This window comes from Rhyacophila brunnea, unplaced genomic scaffold (genome assembly GCF_057557595.1).
Source record: "Rhyacophila brunnea isolate RB1 unplaced genomic scaffold, BYU_Rbru_1.0 scaffold_5, whole genome shotgun sequence".
Lineage (NCBI taxonomy): Eukaryota > Metazoa > Arthropoda > Insecta > Trichoptera > Rhyacophilidae > Rhyacophila > Rhyacophila brunnea.
In genome coordinates this window covers 25,017,004-25,031,646 of record NW_028233170.1, presented here as the reverse complement: position 1 = coordinate 25,031,646, position 14,643 = coordinate 25,017,004, and the positions used below count along the sequence as shown (strand labels likewise).

Here is a 14,643-nt window from a genome sequence, read left to right as displayed (position 1 = left end):
CAGTGGGTGCTGGGTGCACCATTTGATAGACTACACATATTTCGTTTGTTTTTCAGGCGTACTATTTTTACTTTCAAATATCGAATCATCGAGCTGTCAGAATAATAAAATTCATAGATAATGTAAATATTTAGGTAGGTAAATAAAGTTCATGTGACATTTGTATAGGTAGCTACAAAATATTTATATTATTTTATTATTAGTAATTATATAAAAATGAAATAACGTTTTTTTTCTTTTATATTGTAAATTGTAAGTACATAATATGTAACTATTAATACTCCATGTTTATATTTATTAATAACAATTAAAATGAAACAATGTTTCATCATATTTTATACTGTAAATAACGACATAACGATACGCATACATGCTTATAGGCAACTAAAATAGTCGATTATTAGTGTTTTATGCCATAATGATATAGTGTTTTTAAGAGTCCCGCTTGTTTGTGACATAACCCAACGCCATTAACCAAATATAGTCTGAGAGCCTTCGCCCACTGCAACACGACGCAACGGCCGGTTGGTGAGCATAACCATACCCAGTTCGTGCAGATTGTGTTCTATCTGAGTATGAAGAGAGATCAGGGAACTCAGAAATTATCTGTTATGTGAGAGAGATGAAGCGGGGTATAACGGGAGTACCCCTGCGGAAGTAATAATGCGAGGTGAGGGTAAGAAAATATGACGTAAATATGCGTGGAAAACATCAAGTGGTTAGTCCACAGACCATCAGTTGCGTCGAGATGCACCGATTGGACGTTGAAATGGCGGAGGCTTTAAACTAATACTTTCATCAAATTAACATTATATCGATAGTAGAAGTAGGGGCGAGGGAACAGAATATTACAATAAACAAAGGCATCCTCGATAGATGAATCAGATATATTTCGCTAATTTTTGGGAATAGTAAAAGATAATTTGAAGATTGCATCATCTTCATCAGCCTGGATTAATTCACTAATAAATGAAGATCTCTCCAAGTCAACTTTATTCCAGGCTGTCCTTCGGTAGAAATTAACAGGTAAGTTTTGAACCTTCGACTGGATGACTAGATTTGTCTATGAATAATCTATTCTTAAAGCTGTCCCTATTTTGATTTAAGATTTTTAGAAACGTAGGTATATTAATTTGTATACCTTTGTTTGTTCCCGCGGATACTTGATGCAGATACTTAGAATATCACACCAAAGTGCATGATGGGCATAACGCTTAAATACAAGTACAAAAAATTTCTGATATTCTCTGGTAATTGGGTTATCACCACGTAGACTATATTCTTACTGCTGTAGAATATGACTAAATTGGTAACCAGAGCAATAGAAAATAAATGGAAAAGATTTATAATATGTATAAAGTTGTCGTGTACTAGGCAGTATCTTTAAGATTTTATTACCTGACGTAAGTCTGTCCAGTCGATGAATGGTCCTAAGGTTCTTGAGATTGTACTCCTTGGCTAAGATGAACACCACGGTGTTGTGGCGATACCTGCCGCACGGATGCACCTGAACAGAGTAACATTACATCAAAATCAAAGCAATACAACTAGGAAAATAATTGCTTTTACAATAATAGTATTAGGGTAAATAATAATTAGCTTGTACAGAAACGTATTTATGAACGTCATTAAAGTGAGCAAGGCATAGTAAAAAAGTTATTTTGGCATGTTCTTTCAATGCAGATATGAGCACACAAAAATTAAGACAATAATATTATTGAACGCAAATAAAAATTACAGTTATATTACATAATTAAGTACTGAATTATATACGATTTGCTTATTTAAAGCATCACAATATTTACATAGCTACAATAATATTATTAACAATAAAATATTATTACAACTTGGCAATAAAAAGGGATATTAATTTAATTTTATTATTTATGTATATTCATATAACTATACAACCCTCATAAAATAAATAATTTTAATTCTATATTAGGCGATTAAGAGATTATTATGTATAGCTGCAAAGTTTTTGTGAGTAACTATATATAACTACGGGACAGGTTTAAACATCAGAGTGACACCACACTGACAATGGCTATTTGTACCAAATGGCTTTTAAAAATAATGGAAATGTGTCAAATAATAATATTATATTTAGTATTATTAGTAAGTAGTGGGTACCTACTTGTAATAAAACAGAAAATAAGTTTTAATAAAAAATGCGGTATTGCTATTCGTTTTAGGAGGGCCGTATACTTACATTGTTAAAACGTTTGATTCACAGGTAAATACAGAGTATGGTATATTTATATTAAAATTAAAAGAGATAAAGAAAGAATAAATTAAATACTTTAAAATATAAATAATATTATATAGGTATAAATAGATAAGGTGTTAATAATAATATAAAATGCGAGTGAAGACATAAGTACATAAGCCAAAAAGCAATATAAATAATGCATATTTTATGGCGGAAAACAAATTCAGTTGAGTTAGTATGAAATATTTTAACAGTTTAACGATATGAAGAATCAACGTCATATTACGTAAGCGCTACGAAACATGCAGTGCATAAAAATGGGATGATAAAACAACCTAAACATGCAAAGTGATATTGTAATGCTAAAAATTCTCGCGTGGAAAAACAATGATTATAATAGGTTTTAATAAAAGTGTGTGTTTAGGCAAAGTTTGCAGAAGAAACAGTTTACAATTGATAAAGATTAATATTAATAATAAACAAATGGTGAAGTATTATCGTAGTAAAACATACTCTAACTAAATTAACTTAGATGTTAAAAAGTCTTCTTGTCAAGAATATGTAAGCATGGATTGAATAAAAATACATATAATACAATTTGAGGGTTAAGGCATCCCTAAACAATACGTCGACGTTCAAGGGTCTCAACATACTTGACATAGCGTGAGTTGTTTTTTGAAATCTAGAGTATACTTCATGCTATTGAGAGTTATTGTATTTAAAATAAAATAATTGTTAAAATGAATAGTAAAAATTGAACTTCTACGGTACAGCGAAGGACAGAATGCGTGCCTTTATTGTCGTAGGTCCATGGATTCGAATGTAGAGGCTTGGCGATATTTTATTTATAGTTGTATGGTTGAACATAATATTATTAGCAACACTCTTGAAAAACCTCCGCAGATTGTAGAAGCAAGGAAGACAAAAGTTAGGAAATCGGAAAATGCATTTATTTATTCTAGATATTACGATATGGCGAAAAATAAAATTGTAATACGAAATTTTAACTACTTTTTGTGTAGATATACTTAACATAGGAATCTTTTGAATATTTTTTTATAAATGGAAAATTTATAACATCGATTTCTTTATCGATAAGATTACAATTCGATATTTGTTAAGACCGTCGTTTTTGTATTTCAAGCTTAAATGATTGGTTTTAACAAGAGTTTCTTTTTTATCGTAGATATTTTTTCATAAGAATAATATGCCGATACACCCTTTATGACAAAAATAGGTAAATATAAGCAAAATAATATGGGACTTATCGGAATTTATATTTAGGTATGTATAATAATATATGTAATCATATAATATCAGGTGGGCAAAGGCTGACTATGGCCTCAATGATGTATACTGATGCCAATAGGTATACTTCTAAAAAATGTTGAGACGCCACTGTCCAAGAAAGTCAGCAAATCCTATCTCTAGCCTCCGCGTGGCGTCCCCCGGGCAATGCAGACATGGACTCTAAGTAAAAGAGAGATCCAGAAACTTAGAGTAACACAACGTGGTATGGAAAGGTGCATGCTGGGCATAACGCGAAAGGACAAAAAGAGGAATGAGTGGATAAGGAAGCAGACAAGGGTTTGCGATGTAATAGAGTTTATTAAAAGCCTTAAATGGAGATGGGCTGGACACATAGCTCGAAGAAGAGACAATCGTTGGACAAATCTAGTCATCCAGTGGTATCCAAGAAGTACAAAACGTCCACAAGGTAGACCTAGAGGCCGCTGGATCGATGAAATGATAAAGTTCTGCGGAAGTACGTGGCAACGCAATGCACAGGACCGAGAGAAGTGAAAGCAACTTGAAGAGGCCTTCATCCAGCAGTGGATAGATTCAGGCTGATGATGATGATATAATATCAATGGCCAAGCGGTTACGTGTCAGGGTTAAAATGTCGTGGATCCCGGGATTGACACATTCACATGTTGTTTTCAACATGTGTTGAGTATGGACCTAACAGATTAAGCAACTGGCTGATATAAATTTCTCGTAAAAAACCAAAATCTGTCAATATAGCCTCCACTTTGTGGAGGCCCATATTCTCATCTTCTTAGGATCGAACATGGTAAAAATTATTAATTGAACGGTTTCTGGTACCTAGTCATTAAGTTTACTAGTCATTAGGGTTTTATAAGTTATAGGTGATTAGATATTGTTTGATAGGTACTATATTATTAAATATTAAATTATATTATTTTTTAAATTATATATTGACCATACACGGACTTATCGGTTCTTTGTAGGGCTACGAACTGTTATTTTTTTCGTTTCGGTTTTCGTTCCGGGTTTCGTTCCGGAAAAAAAAACTGTTTTTCCGGTTTCATTCCGGTTCTAATCCCTGGTTTTTTGCAATAGACGCGTTATTTATTTAAGACGTTTGAATATTACATTCGTGAAAATATATTCCTTGATACGACGAAAAGATTTTTAAATAAAGGTAAGTAAAGATTTCTGAAATGACTAAGCAAGGAAACAGTTATATCTACTAATAAATGTTTCAGAAAAATAGCAAGCATAACGGATAACCTTTAAGTTTAGTGTGCGAATCCAAACTATGCGACTTTGGTTGAGATGAAGAGCTAAACTTATACTGTCTCATGTGAACAGTTTTGCTATAAAATCAATTTTAAAGTTGAACTTTAATATGGGACGTAAATATTTATCTCGGAAAAGCGCCCTGGAACCAAAGGTTTATAATGGACCACTAGGTTTGAACATTCGACAGTAAATCGGCGGGAACGATGCAATAAATAGTTTGTGCGATAGAGAAGTTTCGTCATAACCGTTTGACATACTGCTTCTTCAAAAATTGAACTTTCCGAAACGTGAGAAGAAGATCGGAAGAGAAAATGCTTACCCTCATGTCGATTGGATAATATATTTTAAAACATAACGCACTTGCCTCTAAAACTAATTTGTGAACAGTAAAAACTGTATGTCGTCCTAACGCAGGGCAGAAATAAAATTTAATAATGACAATTAAAAAGCAAATTAACCACAAACTGAAACGAGATCTGGCAAAAAACGATATGTTGACCAGGCTTAGTTCAGACCAAGATACGTTTGCCAGTGAACAAATTGTATCTATAGATGCCCGTGAACAATAATTTGTTTGACACTAACGTACGTCTACACCAGCAAACATTGTTATCGAAATATATTTATAGATATCCCTTACATACCCTGCACTTACTCTTGTGAGGGACACTTCAGTATGGAATAAATAATTATTTTGGTAGTTTATGTGGTTTGGCCCTAGCTCAAATGAAAGTCTATTTCATAAAAATTAGTGCGGTTTAATCAAAATAACATTCGACGAGACCACGCGTCGTTACTTCCGATGAAACAATACAGTTTTCCCACTGAAAATGTTCTCGGACAGATGTATTTCGGTCTGGACTTGGGTTTATGTATCTACATTCTTCCATATCAAACTAGTAACGCAAATTTTTAATGTCTGGATCAATGTCAATGCTTGAAAGAGTTGTTCATAAATCCTGATCAAAACAAATTACTAAAGACCATCGAGATTATTAATAGCGATCAACGACGAGAAAGATTGCTCACTGATATTTATTGTATTGTGTTATACTACTTTTGCAGTCAACCAGAATTCAGATTAAATATTTTTACCAGAATATTTAAACTCTATAAGTCTATATTACTTCATTTTTCGAATATAAGAGCTCTATATTTTCATTGAAAGATCTGAGTTAAGAGAGGAGAGATAAAGAAAATGCTTTGCCAAAATATTAATGAGACGTCTCCTCAAAAAAGCTTACATGTTGCCGTACTAGTGCTGATAACTTTAACATGTATTACCAACTTATTTTTAAAAATCATCGACTTCTGACTGACTGATAAATAATAACCTACATGTCAGTATAATGTCGATTAATATGAGTATTTTTCTATACATTATTTTAATTTATATTATCGCATCAATCGCAATGAATCGCTTCAAGATCTAGGTATAGCAAATTGTAGAGGTAATGAATCGAATAAGGAGACAATTATTATTAACAATCCCTGCAACGGTATTGATAATTTTTCATTTATATTAAAAGGAAATAGTTAAAATCATCTGGTCAATGCAATTTAAATATCAATGGAGAAATGTCACAAACCAGGATTATGAATACGTTTGTGTTCTAAATTCAAATTATAAAGAAATTAACACAGACTAACATTATTATTATCACGTCATGCTGATACCATAGACAAAATTATATTTGACATTAATACTCGTAATATCATTGTTCTATTTGCACGACGGGTATGTTGATAGGTAGGTAAATTGATGGTTTAATGATTTTAATCAAGTAATCACTACGAAATAGCCAAAAGGTATGTAACATAGCCAATAAGTGCTTTCTCGAACGTCAAAGGATTCTACGATAATTTAGTTACTTGATATCTCCAAGCATAATAGTGTAAGAGTATAATGGCCGCAAATTTCGGAGGCATATCAACTGAGATGGAACAAAGCATATTCGCAATAGCTACAGAGCAGTGATTTGAGGTCAACATTATTAGAATGTTAGACCTCATAGCATCATCATTCCACAATTTGATAATGAGATTACTTAAAAGGTTGACATTGAATAAAAGCTAATAATATTATAAAAAAATATAGTATTAGATCGTTTCAATCGATGATGTTTAATTGTATAGTGCGCTCATGAAGACGTTCTTACAATAATGAAAATCGTATATTGCCCACATTTAGTTTGGGAAGACCCGATATAAAATTTCATTGGCTGATAACCATTCCATACTAATCAGTCGATACCTCATTGGCTGCATATCGTTTAATATTACTACGCCGATCAATGAATGGATTCGAATGCGTTTTGAACTGACAGAAATTCTGTACATATCAAAGCTATGTGAATTTAGCTAAATGCCCATCATATATTGATAAATCGATGGTTTTAATACTAGAAGAAATCAAACAATGTGGTAATTTATAGTTTTCTTATATTTAAAGTTAAATAGTTGCGTATAGTGGAAAAATTCCATACATTACATCGTTCCACTTAACCCATTAAAGGTCGCAAATGCCATATAATAGTGGAGATATTAGACCTTTTAAGGCTGAATGGGGTTCTTTAATATGCTCTTGATACAGGAAACGGGTCATGATTCTCGTCAAATATTCCCCGCAGCCCAAAATAGCCTCATTTCGAATCGTAAAAGACGCTTTTAGCAAGGAAAGGGGCCGGTTTTACGTGTTATAAGAATAAACGGCGAGGCAGTTTGAATTGGGGGATCACCCCGGAAAAACACAGAATTATCCTGCGGTATCAGAAGCTTTAAACTATGATGTAAAATTATAGTCCTTCACAGATAAATAACAAAAAAATACTTATATAAAGAAATCTGGTAAATTATATCAAATAAACTGTTCGATTAAAATACAAATGTATGGATGATATGAGATGCTACCGGAAGGTGATGATAGTTGATGTTTCAAACGATACATTTCATACGACTACTGATTGATACCTTCAAATTTTAACAAATGTCAATATACCTATGATTAAATGAATTAGCATTTACTTGGTAGAAATCCATTACACAACATTATAATATATATGATAATAAAGTCTATGTAGATTTATTAGTCGATAAACGATTTGTCTGTTTAAGTATTTACTCAAAGAAAGAGACGGTATCCTTTCTCTCTTTCACTTTAGTAACTATTGAGGAAAAATATTACTTTGTACTGTCCAACAAGATCTTCTTAGCTACGTGTTAAAACTGTGAACTAACAAACTCCTCCCGTTTTCGATTATAGCACCTTATGGTTAGCGACGAGTTATTTACGTGTTAAAACTGTGAACTAAACAAGCTCCTCCTATTTATCGACGACAGCGACTTTTGGCTTGTGCCTAAATCTTCTTGTTGGACAGTAGTATTGATAATGGTGTGACAACTGCAATAGTTATCAACTAATAACTCATTCTGTGGAAAGTAATGGCAATAATGCTTTTTGTTTTCAACGCGTGTGCCGCAGTAAGTCACACTTGAAACCCGAAGTTAATATTGATCTTTATGGAAATATACAAAACCTCAATAAAATAAAATTTGTCAGTAGATAGTACCTACCTATTTTACTGTAATGTAATGAATACATTGTAAATATGAGATGTGTGGCATTATTATAAAATATATATTTTTAAATACCCTATGCCTCACTAACCACCATTCAAAATATATTGATAGAATTAAAAAACAAAAATGTGAATGTTTCGCACGATTGAATAAAGAATTATATTTTAAATGTGAAGTAAAATAACTATCTGTCCAAGAATGGAAACACCAAAAAGATTCAATTATAGGTAATAAAACGGCTATAAAAAGTAAGCCGATCTAAATTTTATCTGTTTGGTGAAATGGGCTATAAATAAAATTATTATGATGGTCACTTGAACTTTGATGACTCTATTGATTGGTTGTCAACTGTCAATTTGAGATGCGGTAGTTAAAACGGTCAACTGTTCAAGCGAACTGTCGTAAATCGTGCGGCTATCAACTTCTTCAATCTTCGCCAATTTAACAGTACTTGCCCATTTACGAGGAAAAGATTGCCTAATTATTATTGATGAATTTTACGAAACTTATTGATAAATTAGTTCATAGGTATATCCAAGGCGATGTTGAAATATATTAAATAATAAGCATGCCATTACTTGCCATAACAGTGTTGCCAAAGTTCGTCGAAAATAATATGCCAGACTTCAAAATGAAAAACATATCTTGAAAGCAGATTATTTTTCGATAATTTTGAAATTCACCACGAGAACAGAGATTAAAAGATACATTTATTCTTTCGCAACTAATAAATATGCCATAGAACCAAAATTTAATAAAACTATTGAACGTCCGAATAGGGTAATTTAGAAAATATTGCGCATTCGAATGCATCATATTACTCATATTACGTGTAATCTTCGTCTTCCATTTACAATTGATTCAAATCCTTAAAATTCGATTTTCACAAATGGACATACAAAATTCTTACACCAACCCATCTAATATTCAACCGTTCTATGGCTTATAATTATACCTATTATGTACAGCGGAATATTTAAAATAATATAATTTATCAAGCATATTGTTATTTGCCGTAAATATGAGAAAGATTGTGAATATCTTGTTATTCAGAACAAATTACATACCTAAAACTAAAAAAATGATACTTAGGTAAGTACAATAAATTAAGATTGAAAAATCTATAAATTAATTATAATATGATATTGTAGAAAGTCGTCAATCAATTCACACGGATTAAGCTACAACTTGCGATGGTAAATGTTTTCAAAGCATAAATTCACTTAGAAAACTATTTACATGTTGTCCAATGAGATGAAAATTGTTCAACAACGTCAAGTGAACTTCCATGTAGGTCGACATAGTGCATGGAAAACAATCCAATCGGGACTGCACATCATTATTAATATTATTTTTGTAGAACGACTAAAGCTTATCGTGTGTTTGGTATAGTATAGGCAACGAGATTTAGGAGTCCCCCAATCGTCGAAGAAGTAACATTAATTTCTTTGCTACAAATGCAAGGATAAGCAGTCATGCCATTAGTTGAAACTGATAGAATTATCTCGCGAATACTGCATTGGTGGTTGTTTCAAGTTGGTTCACCTGGATGATCATTCTTATTCGTGTTACCAGTGTATGAGCCTCACTTGTGAATCGAAATAGACGTTATAATAATACGCTTAAATTAGTTAGAATTTTATCTAGGTCGTCTAAAAAAGGACAGTATAAGCAAATAAATGTGATTATTTGAGAATTTCGCAGATTTGGTGAAAATTACATTTGTAATTTTTTCGAATTGAACTAAACTAAACACCACCAGCGCGTAAATCATACTGCCTTGATACAATATAACATTTTGTAACGAATTCGGGCGATATATTCTTTTCCTTCAAGCGATTTGACATTACTAAAAAAATACTTAAAATTTGTTTTAGAATTTAAACTATTTGGAGCACAATAATGCCAACGTTGGTATTACTGTATGAGAGATAACAGAGGCCTGAAATAGAACCACCTTGGTATTGCTATTTGAACGAGTACATCTTGCTAGCAATATCAGTGTATTCCTTTGTATCTCGGCATAATAATAATGAGATCAGACGGGTCAAATAATCAACCAATAGATAAACCATGTTATATAATATATAATATATGGTAAATTTAGCGAAAGTATTTTCGCTTTAAATTGTCGAGTGAAAGAACAAAAGGTATCTGGTATCTTGATTTGTGGAATGTAAACATGTTTGAATTATAGAGGCTTTTTAAAAATAAGAACACACAATTACCATTACATTATAAGAAAACTAGCGATTAAAAACATAAGTTACTAAAACACTAAACAGCTTAATACACGTTGACAACTAAAAAGGATACATTTTAAGGTTATGTTTTGAATAAATAATGACATTGCGTAAACAATGTTCCATTTTCAAATCCAAGGAACATATTATTTTTGTACTTTGTGAACGCATGTATACGGCAATGATAATATTGTTGTGTTGGCTGCATTGTCTGCGGTTAGCGAAACGTTCTTATAAAGCCACCGTGACTAGAATAATAGGAAACGAGATGGCGTAGGCCTGCCTAGGTTTCCTCCTTGTTATTTCAGAGTTTTCGAGTGTAAACACGTCCAAAAAGATGGCGCCGCTCCCGCGCGAATCTAAAGTTTGAGTGAATTCACAACGAGGCCGCGCAACGATTTTCGCTTCTTTGGAACAAGTTATATCGTGGCCAAGCGTAGAGCTTGGCGGGAAAGTCGGAAATGTAATTCGATATTATATTTACAAGTTCTGGGAATTTCTGCTCAGATTGGCGTGAACAGCTGCAAATTTCCCAAAATTTACTGCTTATGTTAAGTCATATATGTACTGAAATTGCTTGGCAATATATTGCAACGAATATGTACGATAGTTGTGTAAATATAAACTACTTAAGTCTCTTAATACTTTGGACGCGGTAGACGCACATGGTGCGTAATGACCAGGCGGCCGATCGATGTAATTAACGTGCATTTTAAAGGGGGCAATTAAAATCTCATTATCTATTCAGCAGCGAAAGCGTTAATTGGTTTTAAGAAATATGTTTTATTTAAAACCTTAAATACCCGTGTTCTCATTAAATGACTAGCTTTAACTCAAAATGTAGTTAAGGTGAAAGAGTTTATTTTCTATAGTTTTACAATTCTGGTTGTAAAAATAGCAAAGATATTTTATAATTTATGAAAATGAGCCAATATTTTCAGAAATAAATTAAGAAAAAATTGAATCATATAATAATTATGATTTGTATTTCTGAAAAACACAGTAATTCGTCGTAACATAGGTAAAACTCATAAGTGTAATATTTTAAAATTGCCTGAGAATGCTATATGAAAAATGTATTTATATAATTTTTATTTACTAAAGTCAAATAATAGTTTTAAATTGAACTGCCTGCATTGTCCGTCTCTCGAAATAAGCAGAAAAGATTAGATTTTTTGATTTGCCATATTTTGAAATTGTTTTATCAAGATCAACATTAATTGTTACTTGTTAAATAAAAAAAGCAACAATAGCTTTCAAAGCGTATGTAAAGTTAAACCTTTATGGAGCACCAACGTCTAATTATAGTAAGCTTTACACGATTTAAAGTTTAAATAGGTCAACAGTAATGATTTCAAAATTTTATGAAGCGACTTAATAACGTGTGCCGTGGTATAAAAGGCGTAGTTCAATAGGTAACGACGGGATAAGGCTAGCTTTAACGCGTTTGAATTGCGGACAAGGCCCGAGACAAAATATTAATTTACACGTTAAAAGTCCACATTGTGTACACATCTCGGGCACCTAATGATACGAAAGTTTAACGGGCCGCAGGAGAGCCATCGACCGGCGAAGAGAGAATTACAAAGACGAGGGTCGGGAAATGAATTACTTGGCGAAATTCCTCCGCCGCTAAATGGACACTTTATTAAAATATATTACTGCGAGCGGAGTTATTCCGATAGTTTAATCAAATGAAGAACACTTCAAATTTCATCCGGCTATGAATCAGAATGAGAAATATTTCAATTGGAACACGGATATCAGTCTGAGAGATATTCGATAATGGAACCAGAGAATGAAACAATTTGTGTAATGAATGAATTCCTAACATACGAGGGTGGGTCAATAATTCCTTAGAAAAAAGCATTAAAACAGTTTTTATTTTTGTATTTTTTTTTTATTTCTCAACATAATCTCCTTGGAGCTCAATACACTTGGTTAGACGTATCTCAATTTTTTTTAAACCGTCAGAAAAATAAGTTTTCGGAAGGTCCTCATAATAAGCATTTGTCCGATCGATGACTTCTTCATTTGCAAAAAAACCTTATCCACTTAGCCATTTTTTTAAGTTTGGGAAAAGGAAAAAGTCACTGGGGGCTAAATCTGGCGAATACGGTGGGTGGTCGACCAATTCGAACTTCAATTCTTCAATTTTAGCCATTGATCGTAAACATGTGTGAACACGGGCATTGTCCTGATGAAAGAGGATTTTTTTCCTGTTTAAATGAGGCCATTTTTCTTCAATTTCGTTTTTTAGCTGGTCCAATAAAGATGCATAATAATCCCCTGTTATTGTTTTTCCTTTTTCCAAATAGTCAACGAAAATAATTTCACGTGCATCCCAAAATACAGTAGCCATAACCTTACCAGCTGATTTTACGGTTTTCGCCTTCTTTGGACATGGTTTGTCTTCGCAATCCACTGCTTTGACTGTTCTTTTGTCTCGGGAGTATAGTGGTGTATCCATGTTTCATCTACAGTCACAAAGCGACGAAAAAATTCATCCGGATTGCGTTGCATGAGCGACAACAGGGCTTTAGAGGCCACCACCCTATTGCGTTTATTGTCGACTGTGAGAAAACGCGGCACCCATCTTGCAGAAATATTTTTCATGCCCAATTTGTCATGTAAAATAGAAATGACGCTACCTTTTGAAATCCCTGTAACCTCAATTATCTCACTCAACTTTAATCTTCGGTCACTTAACACCATATCGTGGATTTTATTGATCATTTCTGGTGTAGTCACCTCTACAGGACGTCCTGAGCGTGGTTCATCCTTTGTTGATGTACGACCACGTTTAAATTCATTTAACCAGTTATAAATAGTTGCAAGTGAAGGAGCAGATATGCCGTGAACTAAATCCAACTCATTTTTTATTTCCTTTGCTGTTAACCCTTTTATATTAAAATGTTTAATAACAGCTCTAAACTCAATTTTCTCCATTTTCCATTTTTCCATTTTCCACAAGCAAATTTTTTTTTTAAATGTACGAAAAACACACAACAACCCGACCAATCTGATTGAAACTTCGCAGCATACTGAATCGGTAGTGCCGCTGCATGAAAACAAACCGCTTACAGTACTAATCGCGCCACTTGTCGGCTTTTCTAAGGACTTATTGACCCACCCTCGTAATTAACATAAATATTTCAAGTATTCCAACTTCAAAGTTAAAGGTTTGAATATCTACAAAATATGTTTAAATCATTGACTTAAGTTTTGTTTAAAATCTAAATTCGTATAAATTTTACGCGTACCTACACAGTTTTTGATGTTTAGTGAAACAATCGGGGCCGTACATTAGTTAACCTAGTGGTATTCGGTAATATACAGTGGTGCTATCGCTAATATTGTCAATGCGTAGAAACGTAAGTCAAATCCGAAAGTGGTTCTTTACAATTTTCAGCATAAAAGCGTCGCCACAGCATAGCGGACACAATATTACCAGGAGGTCTTAACGGGAACCATTTAGCTGAAAGTACTTATAGGCCTTATAGCTAACTACCATCAAGCGCAGAAAGTGCGCACAAAACTTACGTAATTGTAACTAGTTCATAATACAGTGTGATACATAATTAGGTGGAAGACTGCAGATATATATGCAGAAAGAGATCCTCTTCGATACACAATGTCCATAAGTGGTCAATTTTTAGATGTTTGTGATTTGATAGGATTGCCCCCGAATAGGAAGATTATAGAGAAATACTACAATAGGCCGTTAAACTTCAAGAGAAGAAAGCATGGAAAGCAATATAAAAGAGGACAATATAGATTCATTTAAAATATTCTTGTAATGGTAAAGGTTTATTGTTTATTGATTTATATTAATCCGCCTTTGAGGCAAACGAAACCGGTCCAAATTCATTAAATAAAAAGTGGAATAAGTACAAAAATTGCGTTTTATTAATATAAATCATAAACAGTTCCACCATGTATTTAGTATTAACACAATAAAAGGTTTATATTTTGTCTACTAAACTAGATCGAAACAAAGGGTGAGAGCGCACCTCATATTTTTAAATGTGCCATAAAGAAGGAACACTTGATTAAATATTA

General features: G+C 32.8%; 1 protein-coding gene across 3 annotated transcripts in view; it reads right to left on the bottom strand.

The window, feature by feature from the left end:
• Positions 1-14,643, bottom strand: part of LOC147066200 (pseudouridylate synthase RPUSD2-like) — a 491,295-nt gene that overhangs the window by 14,822 nt on the left and 461,830 nt on the right. For all 3 annotated transcript variants that reach the window (XM_085955875.1, XM_085955877.1, XM_085955876.1), the window contains exon 7: positions 1,399-1,507. In XM_085955875.1, the coding sequence (XP_085812001.1) occupies positions 1,399-1,507 (109 nt within the window). The remainder of the gene's footprint in view (positions 1-1,398; positions 1,508-14,643) is intronic.